The sequence below is a fragment of the Diabrotica virgifera genome, chromosome 1 (assembly GCF_917563875.1).
Source record: "Diabrotica virgifera virgifera chromosome 1, PGI_DIABVI_V3a".
Lineage (NCBI taxonomy): Eukaryota > Metazoa > Arthropoda > Insecta > Coleoptera > Chrysomelidae > Diabrotica > Diabrotica virgifera.
Window position 1 is genome coordinate 60,092,874 of NC_065443.1, and position 18,956 is coordinate 60,111,829.

General features: G+C 30.5%; 2 protein-coding genes across 2 annotated transcripts in view; one reads left to right on the forward strand and one right to left on the reverse strand.

The window, feature by feature from the left end:
• Positions 1–2,241: 2,241 nt before the first annotated feature.
• Positions 2,242–2,796, reverse strand: LOC126890809 (uncharacterized). The gene has a single exon (XM_050660002.1). The coding sequence runs from the start codon at positions 2,794–2,796 to the stop codon at positions 2,242–2,244; it is 555 nt and encodes a 184-aa protein (XP_050515959.1).
• Positions 2,797–5,015: 2,219 nt separating this feature from the next.
• The window catches only part of LOC114331347 (fasciculation and elongation protein zeta-2), a 173,642-nt gene continuing 159,701 nt past the window's right edge, over positions 5,016–18,956 (forward strand). Inside the window, exon 1 of the mRNA XM_028280890.2 lies at positions 5,016–5,499. Coding sequence (XP_028136691.1) covers positions 5,078–5,499 — 422 coding nt within the window. The 5' untranslated portion in view covers positions 5,016–5,077. The remainder of the gene's footprint in view (positions 5,500–18,956) is intronic.

Sequence of the window (18,956 nt, forward strand, 5' to 3'; positions counted from 1 at the left end):
TTCCCCTTAGCATTACTTTTCTTTTTATACTTTTTTGAAAATTCATCACTTTGATGCCTGCTATTTTTGTTTTTTGTATAATTATTTAAAACAATATTACACATAATTTTTATAATAGCAGAATAAACTTTGAAGGTATTTTCCCCACATTCACACTCAAATTCAAAATTTAAATGAAAGCCCATGTTGTAAACTTTTCATTACCAAACATGATAACAGCTTCAGGGTGACAATTGTGCTGCAAAAATTTTTTTTCAAGATTGGGACTATTTATAATAAATTCGAATGTTGAGCAAAGATGATAATAAATAAATTTTACTGAGTCTGTTGCTAAGCACAAACCATCTCTCTGCAAATAATCTTAGTAATCTGCTCCAGTTGTCTCTCCTTTATTGCAGAAAACAAGCTGTTTGAAATGTTCACAATAGTTTTTACTTTTATGAATTTGATGAGCCACATATCCACAAATATATAACTGGGTTGGTTCATCCAATTTATACACTTCTAAATAGTTAGATTTAAAAATTTGATGAAAATCACCAATAATTTCTTCATTCCACTCCAATAATTCAGAACATTCATTCTCTAAATCATTAGAAAGTAAATTTTTGAATTGTTTCAAATCTTGAGTCTTTCCTTTTAAAATATTATGAATGCGAATTTTTTTTTCAGACTCTAAAATTTGGGTATATGAAACATTGTAATTACAGCCTGACCGATGTCTGTATTGCCCAAATCTTTTTTCTAAGTTATCGGTTTGAAATTTGCCTAACAGTATATATTCTAATCAAAATTTGAAAACGTATATTTAGCAATATCTATTAATGCTAGTGTTGTTCTTCTTAAAGCTTTATATGTATCTGTAGTCAAACCTATATAATTATTGCTGTTACTGTGCCAAATGTCAAGCCAATTTAAAAAGTGTTGAAGAAATTTAATGTTTTCACTCTCTGTGGAATAAATTGGATTACAGTAGTAATCTCTTTTCTGAATTCCTTTAAATTTATTTTTTACGTTTACAATATTCCACCAATATTTTATAATTTGTAGTAAAATGGAAGTATCTTCTGAAATACATTTTATTCCACTAATTGTTGAGTCATGAAACAAATTTTCAACTAATTTTACATTCTGGCGTTCAAGATTATTGGGATATACAGTCTTAAAATTTAATTTAAAAGCTCGCTTAGTAATTTTATTCATTTCCAATTTAAAAAAGTTTCTAATTTCTAAAAAGGAAGCTCTGCGTGTAATATTGTCTTCAAGATCTGGATATACAAATGTCTTAGAAATATCTTTTAGATTTAACCAGTTATTACGTATATTTTTAAAAATGTGGACCATATCATAGAATAAAAATATTTTTTCATTTGGGAAGGTAGGATTTGTAATGAAGATATCGTCTGTAAACTGACTGAACATATTTTGATTGACTTTATTATTATCGGTTACAACACATAAAACTTTCAGACCAAACTTTTGAACTAATTTAATAGTTTCATATATTATACTGGCCAGATCTGAACCTTTAATATTATGTACAGGAATTAATTTTACTACTTGTTTAAAATTTCCGAAAACAGAAGATATCATTAATGTTTGTACTGTATGCCCTAAATCGGTAGGGTTATTAACTGCATAACCAGTTATAGTTTTTGACTTATAATGTAAGTTTTGTTTTAAATAAATTTCATCTACAAAAAGGAGCAACTACTTTTTCTCTCTCAGACAAAGTCGAACAAATGTGTGTTAGGTAATGGTTATTATTTATATTATTATCTGGAGACACATTTAAACTACTATAGTTAGCTGTTGCAAATGTCTTTTTGTGGGTAGACAAAAGTAGTCTACCAGACACTCATATGCAGCTGGGGACTGATTGTAAATATTAAGTGAAAATAATAAAGTATGTAAATTATATTGACGCTTCTTCTGAAGCATTAATTTTAATTGGTCTTGGATCAAAAGTAATGAACCCTCAAAAGTATCATTTTCACCTATTACTTCTATCGCAATTTAAATATGTTCATACGATTTTTTTATATTGTACATAAATGTATCGACTGAATTTTCTTTGGGAGGTAACATATACCGCGCTAACAAATTGTCAAGTTGAAACCATCTTGATAATTTACCGTTAGGTAAAATCCACCTTTAATCATTTTTACTTAATTCATTTTTACCTATATATACTGTAACACTTAAGTCTTTTAATACTGCTACACTGTTTAGCACTTTAACTTATAAATCTGCATTTTCAGGGGTATCAACGTTTAAAGTAAAAAAGTGTAAACCTGTAGATCCTTCTCGGTAGTTCCAGTTACTTAAAGACAATTTAATTTGGAAACTGTCTTTAAGCGAATCAAAACACTCTATCATATCACTCTGTTCAATCTCGCTAAGCACTTCCTCGTGTCTTTTATTAATAGTCATACGCCTATTTTCGGGATCTGTTCTCTCAACAGTTTGTGGAGTTGTTAGATATTTTGGCTGATGTGGAAAAATACGAGGAACTGCAGAAGGTTTTAACTTAGGATTCGTTAATTTCTCTACATGTTTGTTGCCTTCCTTATCTACCCATTCTCTAACTCTCTCGATGTCATCAGAATAAAAATGTTTGGCACATACTACCGCTGATTTTCCAATAACAAAATTTTTCCTGTGGATAAACTGCAACCAAAGTTCTCGCAGCTTTGGATCCTTTGGAAATAAAAAAGTGCTTTCTGGTTGTTCATTCTTTTTAAGACTGCTATCGTAATTGCTTTTGCACTCTGGCACACAGCAACGGCGTGGCATCTACAAAAACAAAAATTATAAGTAGGTATGCCGTATGTAAAATACCAAACTTAAAGAAATTTATATAAACTTGCGTGCATAGAAATCAACCCACTCAAAAATTTGGTCATTTTTGATGTCTCGTATTTCCCGAACCTGTTGGCCGATTTAAATTGATTTTTTAATATGTTATAGCCTGATTCTTTAACAATACCCCTGTAATAATATTGTTGCTAAATAAGTAAATTTCCATTGTATATATATACCGGGTGTACGAATTAAACTGTCTTTTTTTCTCAAAGTTCGCATCACCCTGTGGAATATTCATTCTAAGGGACTTTCGGCCCTCGGTGATAAAGTAATCTTTCATTCTGCGTTTCAATTTTTCAAAAATACTTACTAGATTTTTCAAGATTCGAAAAAAATGATTACATTTAAAATACATTGAAAATTTTGACAGGTGTCAAAATTTTGCATTTTGTTACTTTCCCTTTAAAGTTTGTCGCACTTATTTAGAAACACCCTGTATTGATAAAAGACATATTATCTAGTTGTTAAAGTAGCTAACTTTTTTTTATTATCCAACATAAGCGAATGCATAAAAAACAGAATGTTAAGAAAACCTGAGGCTATAGTTGGGTTTTAATTTCACTATTTTATAAATGCCCGTTATACAATAAAAAATTAACTGCTTAGCAACAATATTATTACAGCGGTATTGTTAAAGAATCAGGCTATAACATATTAAAAAAATCACTTGAATCGGTTTAGTAAATATAAGACATCAAAAATGACAAAAATTTTAAGTGGACGCATTTCTATATGCACGTAAGTTTATATAAAAATATATTATACTATAAAATATATTATATAAAAATATATTATATTGAACTAAAATCATCTTAATACATACCTTTTAATATTCTTTATAATTTGGAGCACGAAATATTGTAAAATGTTTGAGTTTTTCTGTAAATACAGTGAATATTATTTAAAAACATTTAAAAATAAATGAGAACTGTCAGAATTAACCGGTCTACGCTTAGATGTTGCCAAGTTTCAACTTCATGGCTTGTAAAGTAAAGGTGGCTATGGAACTACATACTGTCTGTGAGCGCAGGCGCGCTGATTTATGTACAATTTTACCCTCAATCGAATCGCGCCTAAAGAAGAATATCTTCAAAAAAACGACTCTATAGGACCAATTGTAAAGATAATTAATGATTATAATTAAAAATACAGGAGAAAACACCTCCTTCTTAATGTAACACTTGATCACTTGACCAAGTAACAGGTTGTGATATTTATGTCCCAACTCTAGCATTTTCTGGAGCTGTATAAGTGGTTGCATACTTTTCGGGCTGGAAATATATTAATCTTATTTATAATGAAACATTCATTACGTTCGCAATATCCAGTTGTATTTTTAAAAATAATTTAAATTGTGTACAAATTTCTGACCTTTAAAATATTTAATATAAATCCCCATTAATACGTCCCTTGCGCTGGTTTACAAATCTTCGCATCTGCGCAGTCCCGAAATGTTTGTCCATGTTTTTTAACTTGCGGTTAGCGAAAACCAAATACTTTGGCTTCGGAGCTTCTAGACAATTGACAGTTAGAATTATTGGGGACTTAGAAATTTTACACCCGTATTTTGAATTTCTCTGATAGATGGTTTGTTTAAACCCTAAATTTTCCTTGAAGGTTTTTCTTATTAATTGAAAACAATCATTTTTGTTTAAGAATATTTTTATTATGTGAAATATTTATGTTTTTCTTTGGTAGTAGGTACCTACTGTTTTTGATGTGGTAATAATATAACTTTTATAATATGGTTAATTATTTGACTGTAATTTATAACTTTCCTATGGTTAATTATTTTATAGAGAAATTTTCAAAATACTGGTAAAATTATTAAGTCCCCAAGAGGTACCGAACTTAACATATCCTTAAGTACATTATAAGGTACCTACATGACAAAGTTTTTTATTTAAAATATTGCTAATATGTACTATATAATTAGGTTAATAAGTATATTTTGAATTTCATTTACATTTATATAGATAATCTACCAAGCGAAGTGAGGTTTTTCGTATAAGTAGTATGTATAGGTACAATATATATACTTTTAAAATTTCCCGCCAAATCCAGAGAACTGTCAATTGTCTAGAAGCTCCGAAGCAAAGTATTTGGTTTTCTCTAGACGCAAGTGTTTTTTATCAATTTCGATTTGCTTTGCTTTGCTCCTGTCAGACTGCGTAGTGGCCGGGTTGGTTGTGTTTGTGTAGTGGTGTTCGCGATGCGTGATTTGGCCACTAAAATGGCTGAATTAAAATTTGAAGCTCCCCTTGCACAATTTGAAGAAACAGATGAATGGGGTTCGACAGAATTCCAGACGGCAAACCTCAAAAACGAGGAAAATCTGAACAATATAAACAAGAAAAAGCAGGACATCAATGATGTCCTGAACGATTTCAATGAGGATAATATACTCAATAATTCTCTACCCCAAAAAGTGCCCGCTAAGACGTTGATCTTGAAAAACGGGGAGACCCAATCGGTGGCCGATAATTTTACCGAGACCTTTTCTGGTTCTCTGGAAGATCTAGTGAATACTTTCGACGAGAAAATAACTAAATGTTTCGGGAATTACGAGGAGTCAGTGGAGAAGTTGGCACCTGTTCAAGTCAGGACTCAGGAGGAAATTATGAATGAATGCCAGTAAGTTTTTATAAAATTTCTTTTGTTAATAATTTAACATTTCAATATCACATAATTATTATGATTATGAGACGCAACTCATGAACGATTGTCTTGAGTAAAAACTATTTTTTTTACCTTAAATCATTGTTCTAAACTTTTTTTAAATGATATTATTTCATTTTTATCTAACATACATGTCGAAATATAGAAATATGTACAGCTGAGGCCACTGAATAGTGTAAACCCTTAAATATCTTTTAGTCGATTTTTAGAATTTTTGCCTCTTAAACGCACTTTTTACTGACGTTAATTACCAGAGAAGGGCCCAGAATAGGTTGATTAAAATTAAAAATCAAAATAAAAGGTAAAGAAATAAATCAAAAAATAAATCAAAATAAATATAATAATGAAGGTGTAAACTGTAAACTATTCAGTGACCACAGCTGTACATAAATATTTGAATTCCAAATAATCAGTAGGTATGTTACACTGACAGTTTTGATTTTTTGAAAACATTTTTAAACATCCCCTTTTTTAACAGCTGTTTCATAGGAGTTAAAATTGAGAAAATTCGGGACATTAAGGGTTTATTAATGTCATTGGCTCTAATCATCATCATTGGCTCTACAACCCATGGTGGGTCTTGGCCTGTTCCAGAATCAGCTTCCATTGCTTCCCATCAGTCGCATTGGTTTTCCAATTTCGCACTCCTAACACTTGCAAGTCATCTTCCACCTGGTCCTTAATTCGTGCTCTAGGCCTGCCTCTTCTCCTTACTCTAACTGGTCTCTGGCTATAAATGTGTTTCGACAGCTCCACCTCATTTATTCTCTGGCCTAGCACAGCAACCTGTTTATTTTGATAGATATCTGCAATGCTAATGCATGTTTTACATTTATTTCCTATCATTTACGAGTATTAGAGACCCTTAGTTCCATTAATTTTTGGGCACAAAACTAACATCATTCTCTATATCTCAGAAAATTAAAACATTAGTAATCACTAATCAGTAAAGAACCAATTAGATGTAAAATAGAAATTGGTGGCATCAGTATTGAACAAGTAATGGAAATAAAATACCTTGCTATTACACTGTTCAGCTATTGACACCTAAAAAAAGAAGTGAGAAAAAGTACAAAAAGCAAATAGACTGGCAAGATGCCTTAATAACTTGGCAAAACCAACATATTCACAATGAGATGAAGCGTTGATTGAAATATTAATATGTATTAATATTTCAATCAACTGATGAAGTCAAGAATTTATAAAGCCAGTGTAAGACCAATAATGATACCTATATGTAGGGTTACCATACGTCCGGATTTCGTCTGGACAGTCTGGATTTGAAAGACATGTCCGGATTGGCGTCCGGATATGAGAAATGTCCGGATTTTTTTTACTAAAAAAAATTGGAAAACACTTAGCCCAACGGTGGGAAATTTCATTCTACCTGGAAAGAGATGGAAGAGAGCGCTTTAACTATAGTCAGCGTTGTACCGAATTCTGTCAATGTGGATAAATTATTTGATGAGCGCTCGTCACTTCTCCAAGTTCTAAAAAAGCTGAAACCCAAATGGACTTTACTACCTAAAGAAGAAACCCCAAACACTCATGACAAATGGCAAAAAATATTTGAAGCATTTTCTAAAAGCAACGTTTCCTTCACGAATATTTTTAAAATAGTAGAATTCATCTTTTGTCTGCCTGGTACTTCGGCTCCTGCTGAACGTATCTCTTCGATGTTGAATTTTATACGGACGGCTGAAAGAGGAAGATTATCTCTGCCTGTTGTAAAGAAGCTTCTCAATATTAAAGTAAATTCTGTAATGTCATGTTCCGAATTCCATGACAAAATAAAAAATGACAAGCCACTTTTGAGAAAAATTATGTCTTCTGAAAAGTACAAAAGAAGAACATATGAAGAACAACCTATCCCTAGGCCCAGTACACACTAAGCATTTTGCATATATGTACAATGTAGAGGTAGTAACACAGTCAAATTCACATTTTACATTTTCTACAACCCCTTGGACTACCCCTGTCCGGATTTGGCTTTAATAAATTATGGTAACCCTACCTATATGGGACATATAAATAAAAGTTATTATAGTCGGTCAGCTGTATGACGGGACAGAGTCGGTCGGTCAGCCCCAATAGTCGATTGAGGAAATGAAGCATTTTGGCTCGCAATTTTTTCGTCCTGCATGGATTTACTTGAAATTTTCACAGAAGGTAAAGAATAGTCCAAGGATCATTTTCTATATCATGCCGCTATCATACGCTAAAACCTTGGGGGTGGTTGCCACCCCATCTCGGGGGTGGGAATGTTTTATTACATTTTAACTGTAATTCGATGGAAAAAGTGATTCTAAGAAAAAAATGTTTTTTACATTTTCTTCATAAAACTAATATTTTTCGATTTATTCATGCTTGAAAATAACAGTTTTTCGATGAAAAAATCGACTTTTTTAGAGGGTTTTTTGAGAATACCTCGAAAAATATGCATTTAATCAAAAGAACTGTGGATATCAAAATTGTATCTGTTAGTAACAAACCACATTCTTTTCCAATAATATCTGAAGAGTACAGGGAAAAAACAAGGAATGTCACATTTTATACATATTGAGATAAACACCAATGAAGGTTTAATTCTTATGATATCTAAAAACTACTTAGGAGATTCCTAGCAGAATTCTAGCAATTGAATGGTGGGCTACAACAACATTGTAAGCAACAGATTGGGTCAAAGTCAGGTTTTAATGCAATATTATTGTATATCCAATGACCAATGCGAGCATCTTTCAATCAGGCTAAAAACATTTTACCTTCCCCGAGTTTTTCGTACCGCAATATTGGTATCCGTATCGTCATAAATGACTTGTCAATAAGTTTTTTTCATCTCCTGCATAATCTTAATTCTGTCGCTTACAACATTGTTGTAGCCCACCATTCAATTATTGGTCTATAATCTTAATATAATATTAATCTATATTAAGTTATTAATTTAATAATGCACCAAAAAACTGCTAACATTCCTTATTTTTATCCAGTGGCGTGCGGACAATCCTGGTACTTCGCCTGGATACAAATTCTTAAAAAATTTATATAGACTGATCTTTCTGGTTATTGTTCTGAATCGATAGTTTAGTCGATAGTACTCAGATTTTGCTACCACATGGCGAGAAAAGCCAAAATTCATGAAAAAGTAACATTCCTTGTTTTTCCCCTGTACTCTTCATCTTTAAGACCAATACAAACTGATATACGGCATGTTAAAGGTTAGCTTTTTTCGTCAAATGCATAATTTGAAATATTCAAAGCCAAATAATGGGAAAAATTTGCATTTTTAGAGGAAAACTTAAATAATGTTTTTTCAAGTAGGTATACAATTAGACCTTTCAAAAAAAATAATAAAAAGTTTCTAGCATAAAAATTAAGCGACTTATAATCAAAAAAATGTCGGTACCTGCTTTTCTCCACGAAAAAATCAGTGAAAACCACCTCCTAACTACCTTCCTAATTCAAAATTGGTCTTCACTTTTTTGTAGTTCCTTTTATATCTATATTATCAATGCACTCAAGGAGTTTGACCTATTTAAAATGCCTAATTTTGGAAAAATTGGAGTTTAAAGAAAAATTGATTTTTTGCTTTGGTATTTTTCACCTTTTACTTCAAAATATCTCAGAAAATACTGAAGATACGAAAAAAATTATAACCTACTAAATTTTAGCTTTTTTAATGACTAAAATTACCCTGTGCATAGATTTTCATTACAGTGAATAGTTAGCCAGATATAGCTGTTTAAAACCTCTATTTACCAGCAAACACCCCCTTATTCGAGCCCCTTAAACCCGCCCCAATTAAAAACTAAGGGATCTTACGGATTTTCATTTAAGTACACAGTCTTATAGCTCTTAAAAAATCCTACAAAATCATTTTTAAAGAAATTTTTGATTGTCAAGAATATACAGGGTGTCCCAGACTAATTTACCCACACTATATCTCTTAAACGAATAGAGATTTTCGAATGGAACAAAAATTGATCTATTCTACTTGTTATACACTTTAATATGGCGTAGAAAAAAATCATCCCCTAAATATTCATCCCTTAGTTACAACCCCTAACTTTAATTTTTTTAATAGCACCCTGTATATTTTTTTATAGTTTTGGATGTGGTCTTCTACCGTCTATTCAACACATTTTTTGAAAATAAAATCGGTTCGTAAATAACCAAGAAACTATCAGTTTATTTTTGTTAATAAATGTGTATCTCAGACTAATTTATCCAGGCTATATTTCTTAAACGAATTGAGATTTTCGAATGGGATAAAAACTTATCTATTCCATTTGTAATACACTTTCATATGGCGTAGAAAAAATTCTTCCCCTAAATATTCATCCCTAACTTACAAGGTGCTATTAAAAAAAAGTTAGGGGTTGTAACTAAGGGATGAATATTTAGGGGATAATTTTTTTTCTACGCCATATTAAAGTGTATTACAAATGTAATAGATCAATTTTTGTCCCATTCGAAAATCTCAATTCGTTTAAGAAATATAGCCTGGATAAATAATTAGTCTGGGACACATAATTAACAAAACTAAACTGGTATTTTCTTGGTTATTTACAAACCGATTATTTTTTCAAAAAATGTGTTGAATAGATGATAGAAGACCACATCCAAAACTATAAAAAAATATACAGGGTGCTATTAAAAAAATTAAAGTTAGGGGTTGTGACTAAGGGATGAATATTTAGGGGATGATTTTTTTCTACGGCATATTAAAGTGTATTACAAGTAGAATAGATCACTTTTTGTCCCATTCGAAAATCTCTATTCGTTTAAGAGATATAGCTTGGGTAAATTAGTCTGGGACACCCTGTATAGAATATTTTTCGAGGTATTCTCAAAAAACCCTCTAAAAAAGTCGATTTTTTCGTCGAAAAACTGTTATTTTCAAGCGCAAATAACTCGAAAAATATTAGTTTTACGAAGAAAATGTAAAATGCATTTTTTTCTTAGAATCACTTTTCCCATCGAACTACATGGTTAAAATGTAATAAAAGATTCCCACCCCCGAGATAGAGTGGCAACCACCCCCAAGGTTTTAGCGTATGATAGCGGCATGATATAGAAAATGATCCTTGAACTATTCCCTACCTTCTGTGAAAATTTCAAGTAAATTCCGAGGTAAATTCATGCTGGACGAAAAAATTGCAAGCCAAAATGCTTCATTTCCTCAATCGACTATTGGGGTTGACCGAGCGGCTCTGTCCCGTCATACAGCTGACCGACTATAATATCTTTTATTTATATTTAATTTAGAATGTCTGTACTGACTTTTAGCCTTAGTAAATGGATTTAATTACCTTCGTAGGAAAGCAACTTTGATACCCTCTCAGTAACCCCTGTTCTACGTTTCGCTTGACCGACCGCAGTATGTTTCTCTACACACTCACAGTAATCAACTGTGAAAAATCTAGCTTTAGTAAATTCAAAGAGATTTTTCAGCGCTGCCTCTTCTTGGTCTATCATACAGCCACAACACAAAGACTACTGGAAACAGCATAGATGAGAGTACTGGGACAAATTACAGGAAATACCCTAAGAGAACCAAAGAGGAGTAAAAATATTAGAAGAAAATACATATATGGTTCATTCCACCAACATACGCCTGTTTTGGATTATCGCGACAATGAATATTTCAGTGTGCAACATAAGAAGCACGAAAGTAAATGGCTCTAATAATTATTCCATTAAACAGCAATGTAATTTGCAATTTATTTTCGTTCTTCATATTTTGCACAATAAAATATCCGTTGTCGAAATAATCCAACACAGGCGTATATTCGTGGAATAGGGTATAACATGCAGTATATAAATGAATGGGCACTAGATAGAAAAAAATCACCAATCTGTAGAAGTATCAGACAACTGTGCAAAAGATGGACAAAAGTATCAGACAATTTTTTTTCCTATAAGGATTTGATGAACCTATGTCCTCTTAATAAGAATGTTTTCTTTATTGTCATTCTGGGCTATTTCACAACTTTGATGATACCTACATTCTTTTAGGGGGTCTATATGTGTGACATTATGTTTGTAATTATATACTTCTGTCGTTTATGTAACTGCAGCAAACAATATCGAGAGTGGTCAGGAAGCAGTCGTACCTTTCAGTCACTAACTCATGACAGTACCTGTAAACAGTCCATCACCTTTGATGATGATGCATAGACAAAAGATTTCGAAGAAATAAGAGCACCTCCTATATAAAAACAATGTAACATTATTCCTTGATGTTTTTATAACTTTTCAAAGGCAGTTTATTATGATCTTTTACATCCAGACATGTTATATTTGAGTTTTTTTTACAAATACAGTAAAATCTCGATAGAACGGACCTCTCTATAGTTAACGGACTTCATATATAACAGACAAAAAATAAGATCAAATGTAAAACAAATTGAATGCAAAAAAATATGAAAAATCGAATTCTAGAAGGAAAAACAACAAAAAACAACAAGGACAGGATCTCGGCACTGCTTTGTGCCAACGCAGATGGATTGCATGGATTGACTTCTATAATAGTTGGTAAATCTCGTAAACCTAGTACTTATTGTCAAAGATATAATCATCAAAATACAAAATCATCTGCCCGTTTCATATTATAGCTCTAATAGGGCATGGTTCACCAGAGATATTTTCAAAAATTGGTTTTGTACCTGCAGTGAAAAAATTTCAAGAGAAGAAACTGGTAATACCAGCTAAAGAGGTGAAATTTAATGTTTATTGATTTTAGACAAAGCTGAAAGTATTCTAAATTCAGAAGATGGCAACTTTAATTGTATGTTTTGCCAAAAAATACATCGCTTATTCAACCCATGAATCAGTGAATAATTTTGTCAACCAAATGAGTATATTACAGAAAGTTTTTAGATGAAGTAGAAAAGTAAAAAAGTAGCGAACAAAACTTTGTTCCTTTTTTAACTTATATATTTGTACACTGTAGGTATCTAAATACAGTACCTACATAATTTCAGAAAAAAATTTTTGATTGATTTTAAACCTATTTTTAGAACGGACTTTCAGCTTTATCGGACATCCTGTCCCCCCAATTAGTCCGTTCTATCGAGGTTTTACTGTACATAAACTGAATTGTCAATCTCTTCATATTTTACAATATAAACAGAAGTTTGCAGGACATAATGTTATACGAAGACAAATAATTACCTCATCTCGAAGGCCATACACATGCAAAATTTGCAGGTATGGCATGCTAAATCCTGCATGGGATGTTTTTCTAATAAATAAATGCTTGTAGTGTGGTTGTTGACTTTTCTAGATTATAGTGGGTTTAAAATATTATCTGCCTATGTCCAAAACCTATTTCCAGTACCATTCGGTTATTCTATTGATGTTCTTTTCTCTAAGCAATTCATAGCTTTTGCTATTCTCCCTTTTTAAGTTTTCCTTGATATTCCTCATTTCTTCAGTGATCTTACTCAGTTATTGATTCCTTTGGTAACCCTTGTAATAAATTTTTCATTTAAGTACTGTATTTATGTTCTCTGAACATGGCTGATTCTATATTTAAAGACATACAAAGATAATGGCGTAATATTCCTTGTGCCACCGCATTTTTGGCCAATTAGGCTCTTAATCCATGCGAACTTAACAGTTTTGCCTTGTTGTTGAAACTCTTTAATTTAATTTATTCTGTATAACTCGATGTAATTTACTTTTAATTGAAGATTTATGGCATTCATTTTACTTAAGATTTTAGCATGTGTAGGCCCAAAATTTTGGGCCAATTCTTTTTAAATTCAGTAATTTTTTTCGAACCCTGAAAACATTAAGTAATTAATATTTTTGAAAAATTTAAACGCAGAATGAAAGATTACATTATTACCGAGGGCCGACTGTCTCTTAGAATAAACAAATTTTTTTTAATGAGATATTTGAAATTAAAAATCACAATCAATTTTCACCCCTGTAACTTATTAAAATAAACATTAGGTATAGAAGGTCCGTAAAGTTGGCTTGTCCACTTTTATATAACAATAAAATTTTCATGCCATAATTTAGTGCTCATTTAGTGCTAATTTTGTACCGCAGTCCCGAATTTTGTGCTCTTTATTTATTTAAAAAAGCGGGTGGACAAGCCAGCTTAACGTTAAGCTGGCTTGTCCACTCTTAGTACACAATGAAAAAATAAAATTATTCAGATTCTAAATAGGCTATAATTTAGTGCTGATTTAGTGCTAATTTTGTACCATAAACATTATAATGAAATATTTGTTTAAACAATTTGTTATAAACAAAATTTTAAAAAATTAAAAAATAGAAAATTTTTTTATGCTAGAATTTAGTGCTCATTTAGTGCTAACAAAATATCCATATCCTGAATTTTGTGCTCTTTATTTATTTAAAAAAGCAGGCGGACAAGCCAGCTTAACGTTAAGCTGGCTTGTCCACTCTTAGTACACAATGAAAAAATAAAATTATTCAGATTCTAAATGGGCTATAATTTAGTGCTCATTTAGTGCTAATTTTGTACCATAAACATTATAATAAAATATTTGTTTAAACAATTTGTTATAAACAAAACTTTTAAAAATTAAAATATCGAAAATTTTTTTATGCAATAAATTAGTGCTCATTTGGTGCTAATTTTGTACCATAAAGATTATTATAAAACATTAAAATTTTAAACAGTAATAAAAACGAAAATTTTTGGTTATCCAATTTAGCGCAAATTGTGTGCAAATAACTAAATAAGACATCGTGAGATCAAATTTGGTGCTCTTTATTAATGTAGAAAAGAATTACAGCCTAAATATAAAGGCATGGTGATACAGTTTTAATTGATTTTATTTATTACCCCAGGCTGTGGGTAAAAAAATAGGTCGATTTCAGGATATAATTCAGGAATTTTTGAAACCTATTAGGTGTTGTAAAGGACGATGCCAGGAATAACTTCTACTAAAATGTAACCAAAAATATTGTGCGCTTTTTTTATATTGCGATTTTCATTTGTTCAATTTGCAATTTTTAATGATTTTTAATTTTGTAGCATAGGATATTGATTTTAGAGAAAAACTCTTTAATAGAAAGTTGTAAATTTAAAAACCTACAATTTGAGGTACGGTAAGTTTAATTTGGTTAATTGGTTATTGCAAAACAGCCTGCGAAAGTTTCAAAATGGCCGTCTTTTACAATTGCATTATTTATTGTACAAATATTTTTTTTTTATTTTTTAAAGCTTTAAAATGAAGATCTTTCAATTCCAAACATAAAAAAATTTTAAAGCCAGATTAACTTATTTGTTGCTTAGATATTATAAATTGTTTATCCCAAGAGGTCAAATGTCGAAGGCTATAACTTTTTGAAAAAAAATCGTAGAGAGTTGGTGAAACATCTAATCTCCTTCTAAAGAGTTGTATTTTCATATTCTGATGTAAATAAATGCGTAAAAAATTTTTAAACCTCTAATTTTTGGGTTTGAAAATAAGGGGGCAAATTTCGTTATAAACATTTAGAGCTTAAGCGGCCCTGTACATCCTATGAGTTTTTAACTTACAGATTATTGTTGCTAAAGATGAAACAAAGATTTATAAAAAAAAATAAAAAATTTCTACGACCAACTGAAGCCTAGATAATTTTTAGGTTTGAAAATAAGGGGGCAAATTTCGTTATAAACATTTAGAACTGAAGCGGCCCTGCAAATCCTATGAGTTTCTACTTTACAGATTATTGTTGCAGAAGACAAAACGAAGATTTATAAAAAAAATAAAAATTTTTACAACCAACTGAAGCCGAGATAATTGTCTTTTTTTTCTTAAGTCGTAGTGCCTTAATTTATAACAATTAAGAAATTATTTTACAGTCATTGACTAAAGAAATACTTATATTATCTTAGAATAAAAATTATTATGAAATATAATTACATTTAGTTATTAAAAATTATTTTTAAAATCGGTGCTTTTGCGAGCGGCTGAATTTTGCAAATCGCCCGGCTCGCTTAAAATCAGCGCGGTCGGAAAATTTTTACGTAACTTGTATTAAATTTTGACAGAAAACAATTTAATAATATTACCATTATAATATACAGTCTATTTACCACTGTATTTGTTTTTCTTGATAAACTTTTATATGTGAAATTTCATTTCTGAAGAAATAATATTACACAAATTATACATATATATGAAATATATAACTATATTTTTAATTTTTTCATTGTTATATAAATATAATAATAATAGTGTTACTTCTTACTATAATATACAATATAAAACTTTTTTTTCTTGTAGTGTCTATTCTTTTTGGATTTCACATATAAAAGTTTATCAAGAAAAACAAATACAGTGGTAAATAGACTGTATATTATAATGGTAATATTATTAAATTGTTTTCTGTCAAAATGTAATACAAGTTACGTAAAAATTTTCCGAGCACGCGGATTTGAAGCGAGCCGGGCGATTTGCAAAATTCGGCCGCTTGCAAAAGCACCGATTTAAAAAATAATATTTAATAATTAAATGTAATTATATTTTATAATAATTTTTATTTTAAGATAATATAAGTCTTTCTTTAGTCAATGATTGTAAAATAATTTCTTAATTGTTATAAATAAAGGCACTATGATTTAAGAAAAAAAAACAATTATCTCGGCTTCAGTTGGTTGTAGAAAATTTTAATGTTTTTATAAATCTTCGTTTCGTCTTTAGCAACAATAATCTGTAAGTTAGAAACTCATAGGATATACAGGGTCGCTTCAGCTCTAAATGTTTATAACGAAATTTGCCCCCTTATTTTCAAACCCAAAAATTATCTCGGCTTCAGTTGGTCGTATTTTTTTATAAATCTTCGTTTCATCTTCGGCAACAATAATGTGTAAGTTAAAAACTCATGGGATGTACAGGGCCGCTTCAGCTCTAAATGTTTATAATGAAATTTGCCCCCTTATTTTCAAATCCAAAAATTAGAGGTTTAAAAATGTTTTAAGCATTTATTTACATCAGAATATGAAAATATAACTCTTTCGAAGGAGATTGGATGTTTCACCAACTTTTTACGATTTTTTTTCAAAAAGTTATAGCCTTCGACATTTGACCTCTTGTGATAAACAATTTATAATATCTAAGCAACAAATTCGTTAATCTGGCTCTAAATTTTTTTTTATATTTGGAATCGAAAGATCTTCATTTTAAAGCTTTAAAAAATAAAAAAAATTATTTGTACAATAAATAATACAATTGTAAAAAACGGCCATTTTGGACCTTTCGCAAGCCGTTATGCAATAACCAATTAACCAAATTAAACTTAGCGTACCTCAAATTGTAGGTTTTTTAATTTACTACAACTTTCTATTAAAAAGTTTTTCTCTAGAATCAATATCCTAAGCTACAAAATTAAAAATCAATAAAAATTGCAAATTTAACAAATGAAAATCGCAATTAAAAAAAAGCGCACAATATTTTTGGTTACATTTTAGTATAAGTTATTCCTGGCATCGTCCTTTACAACACCTGATAGGTTTCAAAAATTCCTGAATTATATCACGTTTTTTCACCCACAGCCTGGGGTATATACGTTTTTTCAACTTTAATGTATATTAGAAATTCTATGTTGACTTTTTTGTCCACATCTTTGGTTAGAGTTCTTTGTGTTCCTGCATTGAGATCATTAAACTCGGTCCACAGATTATTTCTGCGACAGATTGTTGTGTAGTGTCCCATGGACAGTTTTCCTAATCCATTAGTCGACGTAAGGTCATTGTTAATGTAACGGATTACTCCTACCAGTAAATAATAATCAGAGTTCCCAAGTACATCGGGAAATTTTATCGGGATGTTATCCAGATGAGTTAATGTCCTGATGTCCGTTAATTGAATTAAGATAATTAGACCTGTAAAGAAATTATTTTAAGTATATGGATTTTCTTTAATTTATGTGTACACGTGAAAAATAAAAGTACTTTTGTTGATTTTAATCATTTAAAACGTACCACTTGAATCATATTGCACTTCTGATTGTCCTAAGCATCCTCTTCTGCTACAATCTCTGTCAGCTGTTAATGCTTCTTGCATTTCCACTTCGCTTAAAGCTTCCTTAAAGAGTAAGTTATCCAAAAAATAATAATTCGTTTCTCGGGTTCTTTGAGGGCAACCATTATTACAGTTTATAACTATTCTGTTAATTGGTAATTTTTCAATTAAGTTTAACATCATGTCAAAAGCATTTGTGTTGCAGTCTACGTGTATTACTTTTTGAAGTTCATTATTTGTTTTGTTTAGTGTCTTCTGTATAGCACTTTCATGAAACTCCAGTAAAATTCTGCCTCGTTTTACATAAGATTGTGCAACTCCCATCTTTTTTATATATAGTGCAAGTGCAATAAATGGACAATCCTTTTGTAATGTGTTTAATGCATTTTCGACTTCAGAATGGTCTATTGCTCCAACAATAAACAATTGTACAATTGAATCTATTGCACACGTGTTATAAAATGAATACAATTGTTTTTTTAATTTTCACACCCTAGGCCCTAGAATAAAAGAAACCGGTATAAAATTTTAAATATTTTAATTATTTTGTTTATCGTAATAAATTCATAATTTGATTGAACTGAGTTCATTTAAATTAAGTAATTATTCACTATTAACTATTTTGCAACACAAAGTAATAGTTAATATAAACTGATTAATTTTACCTTTAAATTTAAAGCATTTCCATTCTTCAGAATAGGCACTTTCTGCAAATTATCTTGAAACAGTGAATCAAAAGTAGTTTGGTTTTGATCCAAGTTATCTTCTTTGTTTTCCATTGCAAAAGTTACAATTATACCTATGCCGCCCGACGAAGGTTAAAGTCTCCAATTTTTTCTACTGTAGTTAAAAACCATGAGAAAACACTATTGGAGGTATATTTCACGCATAAAAGTCCCTTTCAATACAAAAGGGTTTATGACGTGCCATCTTTAAAGATGTGATATCCTGGCTCCTAAGGTCAAATTATCTTAAACGGAATAAACTATTTATAATACATTACACATTACAGTATATAAATTATTAAAATATTTTTTTATATCACATAATATGATTTAGGCTCGATTAAAATAAACAAAGGACACAACATTCAAGGAATATATATTTTGTTAGCAAAAAGTAAGTTATTAGTTATTATTACAGTAAAGGACCGAAAATAATATATACAGACGGAAAAATGAAAGAATACCCATGAACGAACATATAAAACACGCTGTATTTTCCTGTCACCGTGTCACAAAGAAAATTGTCCAGTGCAAGTACATGTAACAATAATTATTACATGTACTTGCGCTGGCCAATTTTTTGTCTGACATGTTGACAGGAAAATACAGCCTGTTTTATATGTTTGTTGATGGGTATTCTTTCATTTTTCCTACTGTATCTGGGTTTTACTGTAGTTGCAGAATAAAAATATTTACA